Genomic DNA, 20,896 nt, shown 5'->3' on the forward strand with positions numbered 1-20,896 from the left:
TGCTGGAGCCAGTCAAAAGCTCGCCCCCTGCTTTTGCTGGGGAGCCGAGGGGCCTTGCTGAGGCGCAAGCTGCTGACGAGAGCGAGCACGCTGGGGCTTAGCCTGGGCTGCAGGCTGTCAAGAGGGAGGATTGTACCTACGCTTACCAGAAGAGTAGGGAACAGTCCTCCTTCCCCCATAAAAACGTCTACCTGAGAAGGTAGATGCTGAAGGCTGCCGGCGGGAGAATTTGTCGAAAGCGTTATCCTGCTGGTGGAGCTGTTCTACTTTTTCTCCAAAAATGTTGTCCGCTCGGCAAGGGGAGTCCGCAATCCGCTGCTGGATCCTATTCTCCAGGTTGGAGGCACGCAGCCATGAGAGTCTGCGCATCACCACACGTTGAGCAGCGGCCCTGGACGCAACATCAAAGGTATCATATACCCCTCTGGCCAGGAATTTTCTGCACGCCTTCAGCTGCCTGACCACCTCCTGAAACGGCTTGGCTTGCTCAGGAGGGAGCTTGTCCACCAAGCCTGCCAACTGCCGCACATTGTTCTGCATATGGATGCTCGTGTAGAGCTGGTAGGACTGAATCTTGGCCACGAGCATAGAGGATTGATAGGCCTTCCTCCCAAAGGAGTCTAAGGTTCTGGAGTCTTTGCCCGGGGGCGCCGAAGCATGCTCTCTAGAACTCTTAGCCTTCTTTAGGGCCAGATCCACCACACCAGAGTCGTGAGGCAACTGAGTGCGCAGCAGCTCTGGGTCCCCATGGATCCGATACTGGGATTCGATCTTCTTGGGAATGTGGGGATTAGTTAGTGGCTTGGTCCAGTTCGCCAGCAATGTCTTTTTTAGGACATGATGCATGGGTATTGTGGACGCTTCCTTAGGTGAAGGATAGTCCAAGAGCTCAAACATTTCAGCCCTGGGCTCATCCTCCACAACCACCGGGGAAGGGGATGGCCGTAGACATCTCCCGGACAAAGGCCGCGAAAGACAGACTCTCGGGAGGAGAAAGCTGCCTTTCAGGGGAGGGAGTGGGATCAGAAGGAAGGCCATCAGACTCATCGTCAGAGAAGTATCCGATGTCCTCCTCCTCCTCCTCCTCCCACGAGGCCTCACCATCGGTATCAGACACAAGTTCACGAACCTGCGTCTGAAGCCGTGCCCGACTCGACTCCGTGAAAACACGGCCATGGTAGGAGCGTCGAGAGGTAGACTCCCTCGCCAGCATCGGCGAAGCTCCCTCCGCCGACGTCGTCGGGGAGTCTGCCTGGGAGGCGGCCGTAGCCGGTACCGCAAGCGGTACCGGTACCGGAGACCTCCCCTCGGGCAAGGGGCCAGCCGGCGCCTCACTCGACAGTACCGGTGGCGCAAGCACCCCCGGTACCGGAGGGGAAGGGCGCAACAGCTCTCCCAGAATCTCTGGAAGAACGGCCCGGAGACTCTCGTGCAGAGCGGCTGTGGAGAAAGACTGAGAAGCCGATGCAGGCGTCGATGTCAGAGTCTGATCCGGGCGTGGAGGCTGTTCCGGGCTGTCCAAGGGGGAGCGCATCGACACCTTCTGAACAGAGGGTGAGCGGTCCTCCCGGTGCCGATGCCTACTGGGTGCCGACTGCCTCGGCGACCCAGAGCTCTCGGTACCGAGACGGGAAGGAGACCGGTGACGATGCTTCTTAGACTTCTTCAAGCGAAGCACGTCACCGGAGCTTCCCGGTACCGACGAGGAGGACATAGAATCCAGCCGTCTCTTCTTTGGGGCCGAGGCCGAAGAAGGTCGATCTCGGGGGGGGGGGCTGTACCGCAGGAGCCCTCAAGGGGAGACCCACCCGAAGGCTCACCGCCACCAGCAGGGGAATGGACAGCCCTCATCTGCACTCCAGACGAAGCACCACCGTCTGACGACATCAGCAACAGCGGAGGTCCCGGTACCACCGACGTCGACGCAGCCTTTCGATACCTCAGTACCGACGATGCCGAAGGTAGGGGCCTCGATGCAGTCGATTGCGAAGGTAGAGGCCTCGATGCAGTCGATGCCGATGTCGAAGACTTCGATGCTGTCGATGTTGATGCACTCGATGCCCGTGCTGTTGTCGTCGAAGAGCCCGAGAACAATGCGTTCCACTGGGCCAATCTTGCTACCTGAGTCCTCTTTTTTAAAAGAGCACAAAGACTGCAGGCCTGCGGGCGGTGCTCAGCCCCCAGACACTGAAGACACGAAGCGTGCCTATCAGTGAGCGAGATTACCCGGGCGCACTGGGTGCACTTCTTGAAGCTGCTGGAAGACTTCGATGACATGGGCGGAAAAATCACGCTGGCGAAATCAAAATTCGCGATGATGACGAAGGGCACCAAAAAGAAGGGAGAAAAACCCGAATCGAGGCCAAATAGGCCGGTCCCGAAAGCGAAAGGAAACTTACTCGGGAAAAAGCTGGAAACACGGGAAAAGGGTAAAGACCGATCGGTCTCTTTTTTTTAGCGAAAATCGCGAAGATGCGCGAGGGTCAACTTGAGGGGCACGAAACGGCGGTAAAACACGACCGTCCCGAGCGCGGACAAAAGAAGACTGACAAACACGAGCTGGTTCGGGCAGGAAGACGGCTGCGCATGCGCGGTGTGCATCGGCGCGCGAGGACTAGTAAAGGCCTTTGCTAGTGAAGTTTCCGGTTGGAGGGGGCTGCTGTGGACGTCACCCATCAGTGAGAACAAGCAGCCTGCTTGTCCTCGGAGAATCACAAATATAGAGGTGTCCTTAATATAGAGGATCTGAATTGTAGGAAAGTCTATGGTATTAAAAAAATTAACCTCTCTGAAAGTGGGAAAAGGGGGGGAGGGGGGACAAAAAGGAATATAGGTTGGGAGGATGGAGAAGGTGATGGAATGAAACTTTGTCACTTATTATCTGAGTTGATGTGTTTCTCTTTTTGAAAAATTCAATACAAACTTCAAATTGAAAAAAAAATTGATGAGGACTTGGGTCTGCCTTGAACTCACTCATCTTGAATATTAAGAGCTTGTTTTTTTTAAATCATGAATTCCTTAGTGCCTGTGAAAGGTGCCAGCTGAAAAGCCCTGGAAACCAGAGTTCTTGATTTATCTATGGAATAGGGAGCTGTGGCGAGAGCTTCCCCACAGAGTTTTCTTAAAGAACCAATATCCAAGACAGAAGGAGAGGGCTGAGGGCAACTGTTCTCCAAGCCCTTGCCCTGGAAAAGTGCCCAAGCAAAAGAAGAAGCAACTTGAAAGCTTCTCTGTGTTTTTCAAATGATGGGCTTTATTTACTAAGCTGCATCAATGTTAACTGACATTAATACATGCTAATGTGCATTAATTTGTGACAAATGCATAGTTAGTACATGGGCCCCACTGTGATTAATGTAGCTTTCTGGAAAAATGTTCTCTAGCAATAATTAAGCTTTTTTCCACATTTTTGAAGTCACTTGGTACATCACTGTTCAAACACAAACACCACACCATGGTTATAACCAAACACATGCCAGTTACAGATAACCATCCTCATCAGAAGCTAAGCAAGGGTGAACAGTTCAAACCATTCAGATGCAAAATAATCGTTTTATGTCTTTTTCAATCCTTTGTTTAAAAATGTCTGAGTTTAGGAAAAAACAAGTTCTTTTCACTGACATTCACTTTCCTACTTCAGTCTAATGAGGTACAGTAAGAGTTCACACTCCCTCTCACTAAGCCTCTTCCTGTAAAGGGTTCTTTATAGTACTGCTTCCTGAACAAAAAGGGATCTCTACACTATTGCTTTTTCATTCCTTTCTTGTGGCTGACTACACTTTCTTGGCATTTTTCGACTGCGTTGGTGTTTTCCCTCTGTCCTGACAGTCTCTTCATTGAAAGCCATCTCTAGAGGGGGGTAGGGCTTGGAGCAGTAGTAAAATTCAGGCCTTTGGGCTTTTCATAGCTCCTTCTCTCCAGTCATCACTGATAACCTGCTCCCACCGTGCTCTCCAAGCAGGGGCGTATCTGGACTCCGGCGGGGGCCAGAGCCAGAGGGAGGGGGCACATTTTAGCCCCCCCCCACCACCATTGTCAGACTCCCCCGCCACCAACGACTCTCTCCACCCCCTCCCACCGCCAACCGTCCCCCGCTGCCGTTGCTTACCTTTGATAGTGGGAGGGGGCCCAACCCCCGCCAGCCGAGGTCCGCTTCCACCTGCCGCTGCCTTAAAAACTATTTCTTCAGCTGGCGGGGGACCCCAAACCCCCGCCAGCCGCCCCGAGGTGTTTAAAGTTCATCTTCGGCCTCCGTGGCCGTGCTGTTGTTGATAAGAGCTGTTGAATCCAGTTCGGAGTCTGACGTCGCAGCATGTACAACAGAGGCCGAAGATGAACTTTAAACACCTCGGGGCGGCTGGCGGGGGTTTGGGGTCCCCCGCCAGCTGAAGAAATAGTTTTTAAGGCAGCGGCAGGTGGAAGCGGACCTTGGCTGGGGGGGGTTGGGGTCCCCCACCAGCAAAAGTAAGCAACGGCAGCGGGGGACTGTTGACGGCGGTAGGGGGGTCCAGGGCAAAATCTGCGGGGGCCCAGGCCCCTGAGGCCCCACGCAGATACGCCCCTGTCTCCAAGCAATCGGGTTTATGAATGTCCCCAGCAGCTTCCTCCACTACAGTAGAGAGCTGGTGTAAAGAGTGGGTGGGCTCCATGCACCAGTCTCTTCCCTTCCACTACCCCACACTACAGAACAGCTATTTCACCATTTTCATATCGCCGTCTGTTCCTGCGGCTGCCCCTCCCCCAGCCCCCTAAGTTAAATAGTGCAGACTGCAAGCTACAGTTTCATATATTTTAACCACAGGACTGTGGCGTGCTTCGTGGCCACATTTATCTTCTGTATACTTACAGGCAACCCCAGTGGACCTCGGTCTCCTTTGTCACCCATGCTGCCCTTCTCTCCTTTCACTCCATCGACCCCTGCTTCTCCCTTTCATCAGAACAAAAGATATAAAATCCAATGCCATTATAAATAAAAGGAAAACATTTAATCTGATAGAATCAAATGGGAAAAAAATACAGGAGATAATGGAACTATAAAAATCCCCATTTGGTGTCTATCGGTTTGGGCTGGATTCAGTAAATGGTGCCGAAAATTTGGTGTCAGGAAAAATGTGCACTCAATGCTATTCTATAAAGGGCGCTTCGGGCTGAGTGCTCTTAATTCTGACGCGGAACTTTGGGTGCAAGGCTTACACCAACTGAAATCTGGTGTAAATCCTGCTGCGCATATTGGGCATGCTGCCACCAAATTCTATAAAATTCTGTGGAACACCCCTGACTCTCTTATGTCCCTCCCATAGCCATGCCCCCTTATGGGTTGCATGTGAGAGGATTTGGATACGGATCTTTTTAGAATTATGCATAGCCAGATCCACATACAAATCCAAATAGAGCCAATTAACATCAATAAGGAAAGGAGATGGGCTTTGATATACTGCCTTTCTGTGGTTACAATCAAAGCAGTTTACATATTATATACAGGTACTTATTTTGTATCTGGGGCAATGGAGGGTTAAGTGACTTGCCCAGAGTCACAAGGAGCTACAGTGGGAATTGAACCCGGGCCCCCCGATTCTAAGGCCACTGCACTAACCATTAGGTTACTCAGCCAAGTGTTGATTGCTAGTGGCTCATTAATTAATTTATTTGTGTGTGGAGCTCAGAATTGCGTGCAGTTTGGGGCGCCCAAATATGGGTGCCATTTACTGAATCCAGGGGAAAATGCTTAGCCCTGATATTTAAACATAATGGTCAGCATTGACTTGAAATGCTGACTGTAGCGTTTTAAAATTTATATCCGGATATTTAGCGCTGGGCTATGCCCAGACATGGGTGCTAATATCTGGGTATGAGGCAGCTGCTGGAGGTTATCCAAATACCACTGACATTCGGAACCAGATAAGTTAGGGCAGCTATTTCGCAAAACCTGGATACTTCCGGTTCCACCAGCTCTGCCCCCTGGATCACCCTAACACTATGCCCCCCAAAAACTGCGCACAGCGTTATTCCATAAAGTGTTCCAAGTTGTGCCGTTTATAGAATAGCATGAAGATTTACACCAACTGAAACCTGGTGTGTAAGTTAGGTGTAGATCCCCAGTATTCATTAATACTGCACACATTTTTAGTGAACGCCCATGATTGGCCCATGCCCTTCCCATAGTCACGCCCCCTTTTGAGTTGCATGCTAAAAAATTTGGGGCCCATTTACTAAGCCGCGGTAGGGCTAACATGCGGGTAGCGTGCACTAAATTGACATTACTGCCAGGATAGCGCGGCGCCCTGGGGTAGTTTCAAAGTTAGTGTGCACTATTTCCTGTGGTAAAAAAATAATTTTCTATTTTTTGCCACTGGGGGCGTTTCCAGCAGTAATCGGCAGCGTGACCACAGTACTGTGCACTGTCTGATTACCGCAGGAGTAGCGTGTGAGCCCTTACCACCAAGTAAATAGGTGGCGTTAAGGGCTCAGGTAGTAAATAGTTGTGTGTTACTTTTAATATTAGCTCACAACAATTTACTGCCCCATTTAAAATGGCCTAGCGTGCACTAATTTCACATGTCCAAACTAACGTAGGTCACTTTTTACCGCAGCTTAGTAAAAGGGCCCCTTCACGCGTGGATCTTTATAGAATAGTGCTTAACAAGATGCACGCACAAATCCAAATTGTTGCCCATTAACAGAAATAATTGATTATCAGAAGCCAATTATTGGCATTAACTGGCTTGTTAGCCAATTTAGTTGCACACTCATCTCGTGTCATTTATAGAATCTGGAGGTATCTGGACAGTGCTGGAGCAGTCAGAGATTTTCAGTGGTGTTATTTAGATAATGCTACTGAAAAAGAATGGTTGGCCTCAGTGAGTGGCACTTATTCAGGTAAGAGTCATGGATTTGATATACCGCCTTTCAGTGGTACAACCAAAGCGGTTTACATTTATTATATGCTGGTACTTTCTCTGTCCCTAGTGGACTCAAAATCTAAGGGGCCCTTTTACTAAGCCATGGCAAAAAGTGGCCTGTGGCAGTGCAAGGGTGTCTTTTGGGAATGTGCCAAGCCAGTTTTTGCCGCATCCTGGATTAAAGGCCTTTTTTTAAAGGGGCTAGAAAATGGACGTGCGGCATAATAAAAACCAGCATGTGTCCGTTTGTGGCCTGAGACTTTACCACCATCCACTGACTTAGTGGTAAGGTCTTATGCGCTACCCAGACGGTAGGCATGCAGCACGTGTCCACCGCCTTTTACCACAGGGTAAACGCCACGAAGTAGAAAACAGAAAATATATTCTACTGTGTGTTTTGGCACGCGCCAAGTTCAGATTTACTGCCCGGGGCACACAATAGCTGGGAAGTAAGGCTGATTTGGCGTGCGCTGGACGCGTGTAGACCCTTAAGCGCCTTTGTAAAAGGACCCCTAAGTTCTGTACTGGGGGCAATGGAAGGTTAAGTGACTTGCTCAAGGTCACAAGAAGCTGCAGTTGGAATCAAACACAGTTTCCCAGGTTCTTAACCCACTGCAGTAACTATTAGGCTGCTCCTCCATTCTGCCGCTACTTAAATAAGTACTGCTGAATATTGACCCCTTAATAAATCTGGCATATAGTTAGTTAAACTAACATTTGCATTAGAGTTGGGGAACGTGGAAACCTGAAATTACTTTTATATCAACTTCCACTTTTCCTCAAGACGATGAGAGGGCAGATCCAGGATTTTTTTGGCTTTTGCAGGAAAATAAAGGTAAAAAAAAAATCTAAGATAGCTCTTTTTCAGGTCAGAACAGAAGGATCAAATGATGACAGATGACACTGTTAGATTATACTAGCAAATCCTAAAATACATTTCCAATGGTAGAGTTTAGTTGAAAAGTGTGGGGTTGGTATCTTTTTTTTTTTGGTTATCCTTTATTTTTGCATATTCAAGTGGACTAACATGGCAAATGCACTACTTCTCTTGCATTCTGGAATGCCTGAAAGGAAATGATTCTGTGTTGTACCATTCTGTACATTGTACTTAGGAATTCCATCAATCTGAGTCCAAAAGAAGTAACAGCATACTAATTGCTGAAAAATGGCTCAAGCAGATCTGGCAGGAGAGATGGCTGCTACCTTGGGGACAGTGTCACTTGCAAACATATATTCAGCAACATGTTCTGAGAATAACAATGATACTAAGGGGCTCTTTCACTACGCTGCGGTAAAAGGAGCCCTGCGGTGTCCTCAGCGTGTGCGTTTGTTGCACACCAAGGCCCCTTTTACCGCAGCAGGGTTTTTCTGAAAAAAAAGCAAATGGCTGAGTGGTAAGTATCTGGGGTGTAGCCAGACCTCAAGGTGGGAGGGGGGCCAGAGCCCAAGGTGGGGGGGGGGGGGGGGGTGCACATTTTGGTCACCGCCCCGCCACCCACTGCACATCTTGGCTGGTGGGGGTCCCCAATCAGCTGAAGCACCGCTGCCGCAAAAACCTTGGCTAGCGGGGGTCCCCAACTTCTGACAGCTGAAGACTTTGTCCAGCATTGGTCTCTGGCGCTGCCGCATTGCCTGCCCTGCTCTCTCTTCCTCTCACATCTGGCATGCTCCTTTTAGTGAAACTGAGCATGCTCAATTTCACTAAAAGGAGCTTGCCCGACATGAGGGGCACAGAGAGCAGAGCAGGCAATGCGGCGGTGGTGCTGCAGACCAGCACTGGACGAAGTCTTCAGCTATTGGGGGTCGGAGACTCCTGGCCAGCCAACCAGGGGCCCAGAGCAAATTTGGGGGGGGGGCCCAGGCCCCCACCTAGCTACGCCACTGGTAAGTATATACTTGCCATGTGGTGATTTCCTGGGGGAGCCCTTACCGCCACCTATTTAGGAGGAGGTAGAGGCTCCCATGCTAACCTGGCGGTAACCTGGCAGCGATTACCGCTGGATAAGCCCCCAGGAGAAAAAAAAAGGCGGTTAGCTTGGTAGAGTTTAAAAAGGAGTGGCCTAGTGGTTAGGGTGGTGGACTTTGGTCCTGGGGAACTGAGGAACTGAGTTCGATTCCCACTTCAGGCCAGGGGCATAGCAACGGGTGGGCCTGGATGGGCCCAGGCCCACCCACTTTGCCTCCAGGCCCGCCCATCTACCTTCTTCTTCGCTGGCTGCCTTTTCTCCCCAGCTCCGCTTCGCTGCATCGCTCTGCATTCTTCTTCTCGCCTGTCATGCTGCACGCAGCGCTGCCATTCACACAGGCAGCTGCGCTCCCCCCTACCACGTCTATCCGGTCCTAACAGGAAGTGCATCAGAGGACCGAATGGACGCGGCAAAGGAGAGCGCAGCTGCCTGTGTGAATGGCAGCGCTGTGTGCAGCGTGACTTGCGAGAAGAAGAATGCAGGGAGCGACGATCGTGCAGCGAAGCGGAGCCCGGGAAGAAGTGCGCAAAGCTAAATGTTTGGGCTCAGCCAAGGTACCGGGCAGGCAGCGGAGCAGAGGGAGAAATCAGTTGGATATAGCGGAGGAGAGGGAGAAATGCTGCCTGGAGGGAGAGGGGGATAGGGACAAGAGATAATGGGGTGAATGGAGAAGGAGAAATGTTGCACGGAGGGGGAGGGAGAACACAGGGAGAAATGTTGGACACAGAGGTGAAGGGGAGGGATAGATGGTGCATGAGGGTGGAGGGGAGGAAGGGAGAGAGAGACAAAGGAGTAGAGGGGGGCAATAAAGGGAGAAATCTTGTATATGGGGGTAGAGGGGAGGGAGAGATGGTGCCCAGAGAAGAGAGGGAGAAATGATGGGCATGACAGTGGATGGGAGGAAGGGAGAGATGCTGTATGGGAGGAGGAGAAAGAGATATTGACCTCTGGGGCACAAGGGAGGGGGGAGACAGAGATGGTGGACAGTGGGAGAGAGGCAGAAATGTTGGACATGGTGGAGGAAGGAAGAGAATGCTGCATGGGATGGAGGGGGAAGACAGATATTGGATCTGGGGTACAAGGGAGGGGGAAAGAAGGATGTGGACAATGGGGGAGATGTAGGACATGGGGTTGGATGAGAGGCAGGGGAGATTCATAGGAGAGGGGAGAGAGGGAGATATTGGATCCAGGAGCAAATGAGAATGATGGAGAGATGCCAGACAATGGGAGTGAAGGAAGAGAGAGGGAGAAATGCTGGACCATGGGGGACAGGGGAGGAGAGAAGAGAAAGGACAGGGAGATGTTGGGCTACGAGAGCAGGGAGGGAAGAAAGAGGGAGTAGATACTGAGCTAGAAGGGTGGATGGAGGAAGATGCTGGGAATGGTGGAACCATGTGGAAGAGGGTGGCAAGAAAATGGATGAGAGGATAGTGATTACAGAGGATAGAAATATAGTAATGGGGAGTAGATTAAAGATGAAAGGGAATGGCTGGAGAAGGAGTGAGTTGGGTAATGGGAGAGGTAGTGGGTGAGAGATGACGATCTGATAGGCAGCTGTAAAGTAAAAAGAAGGAGAAAGAGAGTAAAATTTGAGTTGACAGGCAAAAAATAAAAAAAGAGGAAAGAGCTAAAAAGGAATGATCAGTATGTCAGAGGTAGATGTAGTGAGGGAATAGACAGTAGAGAGGAGAAAAGACAAATGGACAACAGTCACTTGAAGGAGAATTAGTAGACGACAGGCAGGAAATTAGAAGCAACATAATGGAAAAATAAAATGTCCAGACATCAAAGGTAGAAAAAAGCATTTTATTTTGAATGTTTAAATGGAATATGTTAGCTTTGTGAAAAGTGCATAGCAAATGTTTTTGCATTGTGTTCAGTAGAAAGGAAATGCACTTTTGGTTTTTATTTCTCCAGGGTTGTAGTACATGTTAAGTTTAACTTCTTGGGGTTCTCACTTCAATTTTTGTGTAAATATTTTTATTTCTAACTTGCCTTGTTCTGTTTTTGGTGAGGGTCTGTCAGTGTGATAGTAATGGCAGGTACAGAAATCGGAAGGGAGGCAGGGAAGAGAGGGGATTGGAGAGAGTGCCCTCCTTTATTTTCTGACCTGGGCCAGAGCATGTCTAACACTGGCCCTTACCCTTGCTTTATAGCTGGTGGGGCTCCCCAAGCATCCCAGCTGAGGACCTCCTCCAAAGGCAGTCAGAACTTGCTTCAACCAAGCTCTGCAGTTGGCAACAGCATCTTTGAGTTACTGACAACTAAGGATGCAAGGGGTGCCAGTTTCGGTCACTTAGGGATGTTGCTACTGCCTGCCAAGCTTGGTAAAAGGAAGTTCTGGCCACTTTCAGAGGAAGTCTTCAGCTGACAGAGTTTGAGGATCCTCATCAGCTAAAGTATTTATATTTTGAGGTGAAGGTAGGGCAAGGAAGAGAAACTTTTGTGCCACCCATTTTGGGCTCAGGCCCACCCAAAATTGGTTTTCTGGCTACGCCACTGCTTCAGGCACAGGCAGCTCCTTGTGACTCTGGGCAAGTCACTTAACCCTCCATTGCCCCATGTAAGCCGCATTGAGCCTGCCATGAGTGGGAAAGCGCGGGGTACAAATGTAACAAAAATAAAATAAATAAAGGAAAAGTCCATAGACAGCTACTAAATGGACTTGGGAAAAATCCACAATTTTGGGAATAACATGTATAGAATGTTTATACGTTTGGGAAGCTGCCAGGTGCCCTTGACCTGGATTGGCCGCTGTCGGGGACAGGATGCTGGGCTTGATGGGCCTTTGGTCTTTTCCCAGTATGGCATTACTTACGTACTTAATAGAGACACCCATTATATTCCTATGGGTGTCTCTTTTTAGCATGCGCTAAAACGTTTGTGCAACTATTGCACGGCTTAATAAACAGGGCCCCTAGATTTTTGGTGAAACTTGCTATTGTGGATCTTGGCCCATTTTTTTTCTTTTTTGGCAAGTTCCTCCAAAATGCAAATGTTTTTCAATAAAAAAGTCCTGGCAGCCAGCATTTTAGCGGAAGCAAAGAGTAAGAAGAGTAGGCTCTTCTCAAGAGCCAGAGGAGACATGATGATGGAAATCAAATCTTTATAGCCAGAAAACCAGAAACGATTTGATTTCCATCATCACGTCTCCTCTGGTTCTTGAGAAGAGCCTACTCTTCCTACTCTTTGCTTCCGCATACTGTTATGTAGGAAACTAGCTAACCTCCACCCCTTGGGTGGTATCTTTAGCCAGAATTTTAGGGCATTCATTCCGTCTTGAGTAAGAACTGTACTTTTAGAGCTACACTGTGAATTTAAGCTATGGAATCTTACCTTAGGCCCTGGGAGACCCGGAGGACCCTATACAAGTGAAAAAAGCAAAATGTCATACTATATTTCTCTAACATAAAAATTTTCATCCACCTGAAAATAATCCCTTTTGTACATATTTTCATAGGCATGGTGCACAATGCTGAGGGTTACACATGCTGAAAATCCCAAAATTTATAAAAGAAGCTAAAAGGGTAGGATTTGAAGCAAAGAAAGGAAGTTAATAGTGTGAAGCCAATATCATTAACTTTTTCCTGTACCAGGAAGGCTCACACTCTTAAATTTACACCTGAGACAATGAAGGAAGGCAGCAGCAAGATTTGAATTGTGGTTCCCTAGCTGTCAGCCCAATGCTCTAACCACTAGGTTATTCAACTGTAATAAAGGAGAAGAAAATGAAGGACATTAGAAAGGTCAAGGAGAAGAAATCATGGAGTTCCCGCCAGGAGTAATGGAGCCTGCATTGTAGGACATGGAAATGGTCTGTGTGTATATGTATGGATCTGGAAAAAATATTTACTCCATGCCCATGTCTTGCCTAATCTATATCTATCTATGCCTATCACAGGGTACTATATATTTCAATATAGTAATGACTACATATATATACTACCAGAAATTAATTACTATGTTTTTTTCTTTATTATTTTCACATATATTAAACAAATATTAACCATCAAATTTAAAATTATCCAATCATTCTCGCTCTCACTCATACCAAATCACATTTATCAATAAAATAAAATCAGGTTCTCCCTTTCTATGATGTTCAAACTTTTTAGATCAGTTAAATCTCGTACAAGCTCTATCCATATCTATTGGACTATGCAGTCACTATTTTATTCCAAAATCAAATGTCTAAAGTCCAAATTCCACAGTCTTCTTGACAAACCACATCAACTGTGAGAATAACTGATCTTCATACTTCTTGATGACATGTTATTGTCCAAATATTTGCACTCTGGAGGAAACCCACTCACATAAGTGACAGTCATTTTCAAAAATTTAGTTTTACTAAAAGCAAAGTGGATTGAATTATTGAGCAATAAAGTTTTTGGGTAAAAACACTAATAGTTGCATTCATTGTAGTTGTAGTACTTTTACTTTTTACTCAAAAATTATTATATTAGGCAATAAGGGCCTCATTTACTAAGACGCACTAACATTTTTAGCATGGACTAATATTTAGGGCACGCTAAACCTTAGAGATGTCTATAGGAATATATGGATGTCTCTAACGTTTAGCGCCCTAAATTAGCACATGCTAAAAACTACAGCGTGCCTTGGTAAAAGATCCCCTAACTTTTTTTAGTTAAGAAACTTTATTACCCCCTTGTTTACAAAGCCCCACTAGCAGCTGCCATGTGCTAATACAGACACAGCCCATTCACTTCGAATGTGTTCTTCACTGTACCTTTTACTTAAGTATTAAAATATACATTTATTTTTACTTTTACTTAAGTACTTTGGTCTAGTACTTTGAACAACACTGGGAATTAGAGGAAACACCTTAGGGAGCTGTGATTGAAAGCTTATGGTGCTATAGAGTTGATTATCAGTTTGTTAGAAGCCCAAAGACCCAGAAGAATTACTTTAAAACTGATCCCACTTGAAAGATAAATTTAGAATCAGAACTTATCATAGGTAAGCCAGGTTTTGGCTTCTGCAGCAGTGCTGGGCGCTGTGATACACAGATTCAAGTGCATGCTTTTTGTCTGATGGAGCAGGCAGGCATTGGTCATGCCTTGAATGGCAGGTGGCTTCTGCTACTGTGCCACTTTTCATCCACCACTAACCATAAAGAATGATGTCCAGACATATTGCCTATGAGATCAGTTTTTAAAGAGGGGGGAAAAGGGAAGAAAAACTTAAGAACTCACCATAGGCCCAGGAGACCCATCTGATCCTGGGGGTCCTGCAGGCCCAGACAACTACAGAAGAAAAAGAGGAATAAAAGCTGCTAGCTCTTATGTTCTTAGTTTCCTACCACAACATCACTTTGTATTTGTTCTCACCGGAGCCGGCAAACGCCTCTCCGGTACTATGTAAGCCACATTGACCCTACAAATATGTGGGAAAATGTGGGATACAAATGTAACAAAAAATAAATAAATAAATTATTGTACTCTTGCTTTCCCTTCTGATAACCTACAGTAACTTTATGCATTTCCATCAGATTTTAGAGTAACCCTGGCTCATTCCACCACATTTGTTGTTGACTTAGCTACATTGTTAATTACCCTTTCCATTGTGTCTATCTTTAAAAAAAATTATATTTATTCATTTGTAAACAAATTATCAAGACAACTCTTGAAAATAGAAATACAGGCAATAATTGAACACAGAAAATAAATGTCATATAATAATAAATCCCTCCTTAGACCACAAAAAAGGGGGTAGGAGGAGGAGAAAATTAAAATACAGGAGATTATGTTTCAACTTTTTTTATTTTATCACAATGGCAAAACCGTTATACATAAACCAAATTTAGTACATATACATCAACTAAGTATAACATCAACAACACTTTGTAATGATTCCCCCTCCCTTTCCCTTCCCCTCCCTCCCCGTTCATCCCCTCTTAAAGGTTGACATGCTATTGTAAGATTATTGACAAAGAATATCAATTACGTAATAAAATAGTATCATCCACTATTGCCTTATGTAAATACAGGAGATTAAATAAAAGTAACAATTGCTTTAACACAAGGCTTAACAGGTACTACCTCAAGGTCACATACTAATATGCAGGCATAGTTGTTATACACACTATAACTTCTTCAAATCCAAAAAGGACTGCTCTGTAACAAAAAATATATACTTATATTGAGTATATCTGAGTCTACATTTACAGGGAAAAGCCCTCAGGAAAGTACCCCCCCAAATCCTTGACATCTTGTCTCATTAGGAGGAAAGCTTTCCTCCTCTCTTGGGTAATTTTAGCAACGTCTGGGTCGATTCTTATCTTCTGACCATAAAAAAGATCTTGTCTAAAATATTGCTTCAGCATAAACATCATGTTCAAAAACCATAGACACTAATAAAGTGGTCCGTTCTGTAGGTTCATTGATAGACTCCTCTAAAATAGCAGAGATGTTTTTCAAATCCATCGATGGTTCAGGTTCTGAACCTACTACTTCACCTTGGACATTTTTTAAAGAAACCGGAAGGTAATAAATCTTATTTACTGGAGGCATTAGAGGAAAACTTCAATATCTCAACTAAATACTTTTTGAAGATATCCAAGAGAGGAACGGCTAGAGCTTTTGGAAAGTTCATAATACGTGAATTAAGCCTCCTATTATAATTTTCCAAAAGTTCAATCTGCCTATGAACAGCCAGCCTATCCACAACCGCTACTTTCTTAAATTCTTGCAGACATTTAACCTCCAAGTGAATTTGTTAAACTTGACCCAAAAAAAATCAGTTTTCAAAGCTTCCACTGTCTTACCTAAGGAATCAAATTTTCCAACCAAGTTATTACCTCTGTTGATGTCTTCATTACAGTAAAGTTCACAGTTTGCAGAGCACTCCAAATTCTGGAGTCCATTTGTAACTCTGGTTACTGCCGCAGGGGCCTCTAAATGGCCACCAGATGATCCATCCACCAGCAGCTTCCCAGCCGGGGCTCCAACCCCACCTAGCGCAACTGAAACAACCACTTCTCCAGTGCTTGGTGCACTCTGGGCCTCCACTCTAGCTGCTGGACATGGCGGGGAACCCGCTGCCATGGGAGAAAGAGATGTTTCATGCTCCAGTAGGGAAGGCACTCCTCTGCCTTCATCCACTGCAGAGCTCACACTCCTAGCTTCCGCCCTTGAGGACCAGATGATGAAACTGGTCGATCTGAGGCTGGAACGAGGGTGCAATTGGACCTGGTGGGGGTAGTGTCATAACTACCCATTTCCTCTTAGTATGCGGTATAACAATAAAGAAGGGAAGAGAATTCCACAGGAAAATGGAGGCCAGCGAGGAACGACAAGAATGAAGAGTCATAGATCTGCCACCATCCTAACTGCTCCCCCGCTCCCATTGTGTGTGTCTTGTTAAATGATATTGCCACCCCTCTCCCCTTTTGTGCTTTAGGTAAGGAATAGCCCCTTGAATTAATTTTTCATGTTATATTTTGTAGGCTTATAATTTTTTCAATTCTAACCTAGGCCTTCTAATGTGTTCCCATTTATTAACTCCTCCTCTGTCACATTTTTTTCTATTGTAAACCACTTAGATAAGCAACTTTATAGATGGCATATCAAATAAAGATGAATTATGGACCTGACGGTGGTAGAGAATGACTTTGCTTCAGATATAGTCTTGTTAATGAGCCACATGGATAATCTAATTGAATCCTTTGAGAATATACAGCAAATGAAGTTCTACTGAAGTAGGAAACGGTTAGGATTTGTAAATGATAAAAGACCAGAAAGATTTGAGCAAAATTAATATTGTTGCAGATGATTGGTGTCGAGATTGTTGTTTTCCCAGAGTTCTGGGTGTGACTCCTAGTGTTTTTTTTCCTCTGAAATGGTTCCTCTTAGTGTATTAATTCAAGGGGAGTGAAGCCTGTGAAACTGGGATTGCTTTGATCAGCGGGAATTGGATTGGAGATTCAAGGGTTTGTATTGTTAAACAATTTCTGGTTTTAAAAGGGAAAAAAATGAAATCAGGTGTATTACTTTCACTAATATTGGACAATAAGTATGTTTCCAATGAAATTGATGGACTATGCACCGTTATGGTCTTGAAGAAACCAACTAGATGATCAATGTGGAATAATGATTTAGGTAAATGATAACTGGGGATAATCGGGTTAATACCACGTTTTCTTTGTTTGCTGTTGTTTAAATTGATCTCCTTGTCTTGTTTCACTCTCCCTATTTATTTTGTGGTCTAAGAAAGAGAAAGATTGTATAAAATCCATTTATCTTGTTGAGATTGTTTTCTTCTAATATTGTTTTAATGTACAATCATCTCTGTTTTACTGTTTTGCAAGTGATCCTTGTAAAATAAAAAAATTATAAATAAATGATTAAATAAATAATAATAAAAAAAAGATGAATTATGAACTGTCATAGTTGAATGCGCATGTAGCAGGATCCCCAAACTTTCTCCTGTTTGGTTATGGTTAAGGTTTATTTGACTTGATAAACTGCTTTCACACGCCATAGAACAACAGAGTGGTGTAAAATAGAAAGATCAATCCATAAATCTCGGAAAAGAATGCCATTTCTCAAAGGACAGAGAAGATACAAAAGCAGAGATCATACAGTCAGAGAATCACAATCACAGGTAGTCCAACAATCATACTGAGCAGACAATGGAGTTCACAGTCCCCCTGCCCCAGAGCACATGATCCGATCCCTGAATGCCTCCAAAAATAAGTGGGTCTTAAAGGCAGACTTAGAGCTGAAGAAAAGACTCCTCAAGACGCAGAGCTCTCATAGATTTAGGAGTGTAAATTTAGGAGCATAACCTTTATAGAACAAGGCCCTAAGTGCCATGCAGCTTGTAGGGATACAATGGGCTGCACTGCATTTAGCATACGCTAATGGTTAGTGTGCGCTAAATTCATTAACACGCCTTAGTGAAAGGACTCTATGTAAGATATGCATATATTTACAGATTAGCACATAGGTGTGTATCTAGCAAGTATGCATATATATGCTAATATTCTGAACATTAATACATATAACTGTCATGCAAATGTTAGCACCTACTTTACAGAATTACCCCATAGTCTCCCCCCCCCCATATTTTGAAATTAGACTTAATTATGATCACCTCGATACCAGCAGTGCTAAAATTATCCTCTAAAAATGCATACTATAAAAATAGGCTCTGATAGTTCTTTGAGTTTGTGTAGCTGTCAGGACCAATTGTTTTGTTTTGACTGCAGCTGCTCTTTTGCATTCCTTCCACCCTAGGTGACTGCCTACTTTGCCTAACGAGTAAGCCAGCTCTGACAGTGGCATTATTTAATCTAAGTAGTGACTCACGAACTGTGCTATAATGAAAAGAATATGGGCCTTATTCTATAAAGGTTATGCTCCTAAATTTACATTCCTAAAATTTATGCTCTTAATTTATGAGCATAATTTATGCTCCTAAATATATGTTCCTAAATTACGAGCATCATTTTGGAGCATAGAATATACTCCTAATTTAGGAGCATAAATTATGTTCATAAATTTAGAAGCATAAACTTTAGGATCGTAAACTTAGGAGCATAACCTTTATAGAATAAGGCCCTATATGACTATATCTTAAAGAACCTACAAAGAGGCACCTGGATCTGGAGTGGCCTAGTCTGGGTCCCAAAGGAGGTGAAATAAAAGGGAGGGCCAGGGGAAAAGTGAGGAAAGGAGTTTATCTAAGAGGAAGCTATTTCTTGATCAAGGACTTATAAGAATTCCTTTTTTTCTGGACTCTGAATGACGTTTATTGTTTTTGGAATGAAGCAGTCTAATGGTTTGAGCACTGGGCTGAGAATCAGGAAGACAGGGTTCAAATCCCACTGTGGCTCTGTATAACCTTGGGCAAGCCATGTAACCTTCCACTGCTTCAGGTACAAACTTAGGGGGTCTTTTACTGAAGCTTAGCTTGAGCTATCTGCAGCAGGGCCCATTTTATTCCTATGGGCCCTGCTGCAGATAACTTGAGCTAAGCTTTAGTAAAAGACCCCCTTAGATTGTGAGCCCTCTGGGCAGGGCAAGTGTTACACAAGGAACACAGCGAAGATGACAAAAGAAAAAATGGGCTTGGGATGATGTAGGAAGGTCCAAGTTTATTGTGTAACTCAATATACACAAAACGTTCAATTAGGTCAAAGAGACTCAGCATGGTCGTGTTTCGGGCCACCAGCCTGCCTCAGGAGTCTGTATATTCTTAAGGGGAATCTGTGGAGGAAAACTGTATCTGTCAGTCTGCTATCAGATAAACACTAATGTATAGAACTCCTCAAGAAACTTGCAAGGACCAAAATCCACAAGCAAGCAAAGAGCTCTGCTCCAAATTTGCTGACATCTTTCTTTGATTGGAAAGTATATGCAGTTAGACCAAGGAACACAGCAGTGAGAATAAATGTTTGAAGAACAATAGACACATCATAGAAAGTAAAAATCCAAACAACAAGAACAGATTATTTGGATGTTGATGCCGATATAGAGCCAATGCAATAATTGTACCAAAACATCCAACTGCAGATACGAAAAGCAAGGCAGGGCTTTCATGTACAAACATCCGGACAGATTCAAAGTACAGAAAAACTGCAGCAGTTACAGTGGTCAAAAGAATCTGAATGGAAAGGATACCGTATAACTTTAGGAGAAAACCTTGGCCAGGGCAGCCCATGGACATCAGCATTTTTAACACACCAGCTGCCACAAACTTTTTATACCTGAATATTCAATACTGGGATGTACCTTAATATCTGGGTGTAACGCAGATGCTGGCAGTTATCTGGGTACTAGTGATATTCAGACTGCTGCTCACTGGATAAGTCACACTAATTATCAGACTCACTGTGTTTTCACCAAAAATTACAATTTTGTGTACCCATTTTACACACCTGAGTGATATACAGCAATATCCAGTAAAGCTCAAAAATTACAAAATTTTGGAACAGATTTTTAGATACCTTTATCCAATCCCATCACCATATGGACCCCAATTTTGTATAACCCCTTTTTATTGATAGTGAGTACTCTCTGAAGAGCAGGAGTTCTGAATCTTGGGTCTATGGATAGGCTTCAGGGAGTCCATCAACTAGGTGCACAATAATTATTTTTCATAGATTTTCTTCCTTTTACTTTGAAAATTGTGTTTGTGAACAAACTCTTATGTCAAATATATTGTTAATATTGTTCCACTCCAAACAAGTATACGATGGAACAGAATGCAATTGTGCATAGTCAGGTAACATATAGTACCACTGACATCATATTATAATGTCTAAATTCACTTCCAATCTATAGTCATTAAAGTAAATATACCCTGCCATTATGATTATCAGCATCTGTCTTTGTTTACATTAGGTTATGGTGACTTTTAAGGTAAGAATTCCTTTTCATTTGTTCATTGTAATTTTTTCATTCCACATTAGCTATTATAATATTGCTTAAGACTTGTGGATGCTTGATATTATTTGGATAATAGTATAGCATAGATTTACAGTGTAATAGGAAGAAATCAAAGTTGGTATGTGGCTGGTAGCTGCCATGAAAACAGCCACAGAGGAGAAAATCAGCATATAACCTTTTAGCAGTCATCGTCTCACTAAGCCCTGCAGAATCCTTGCCCTGCGTGCTGGTTACCTTGGTAACAGGAAGACCACGGAGAAGAGGGCAGGATCTGTGTAAGCTCATATTAAACAGGCCTCACATGTTGTATTTTTCTGGTGTGAGGGTCCATAACTTTCATTAGCTTCTCAATGGGGTCCATGACCCAAAAAAGGTCAAGAATTGTTGCATCTTCAATTCTGAGCAGTTTAGGAAGTACACACATACTAATGCATAAAACAAACAAAATACAAGCTAACGTATGACAAACAATACACAATAAAACATGGAACCCTAACAATTCAGTCCTAAAGAACAAAGTTAAATTAAAACTGGTAATTCATCATCTTGAAAATTAATGTAAAATCTTATTCAGGAAACAATTCCTTAAAGAGGAACATTTTCAGATTTTTTCTGAAGT

At 44.5% G+C, this 20,896-nt stretch overlaps 1 protein-coding gene across 3 annotated transcripts in view; it reads right to left on the bottom strand.

The window, feature by feature from the left end:
- COL13A1 (collagen type XIII alpha 1 chain) overlaps nucleotides 1-20,896 on the bottom strand; it is a 1,024,165-nt gene that overhangs the window by 159,285 nt on the left and 843,984 nt on the right. For all 3 annotated transcript variants that reach the window (XM_030203528.1, XM_030203531.1, XM_030203529.1), the window contains exons 30-32: nucleotides 14,080-14,130; nucleotides 12,203-12,229; nucleotides 4,847-4,927 (exon numbers count right to left, since the gene is read on the bottom strand). In XM_030203528.1, coding sequence (XP_030059388.1) covers nucleotides 4,847-4,927; nucleotides 12,203-12,229; nucleotides 14,080-14,130 — 159 coding nt within the window. The remainder of the gene's footprint in view (nucleotides 1-4,846; nucleotides 4,928-12,202; nucleotides 12,230-14,079; nucleotides 14,131-20,896) is intronic.

This window comes from Microcaecilia unicolor, chromosome 5, assembly GCF_901765095.1.
Source record: "Microcaecilia unicolor chromosome 5, aMicUni1.1, whole genome shotgun sequence".
Lineage (NCBI taxonomy): Eukaryota > Metazoa > Chordata > Amphibia > Gymnophiona > Siphonopidae > Microcaecilia > Microcaecilia unicolor.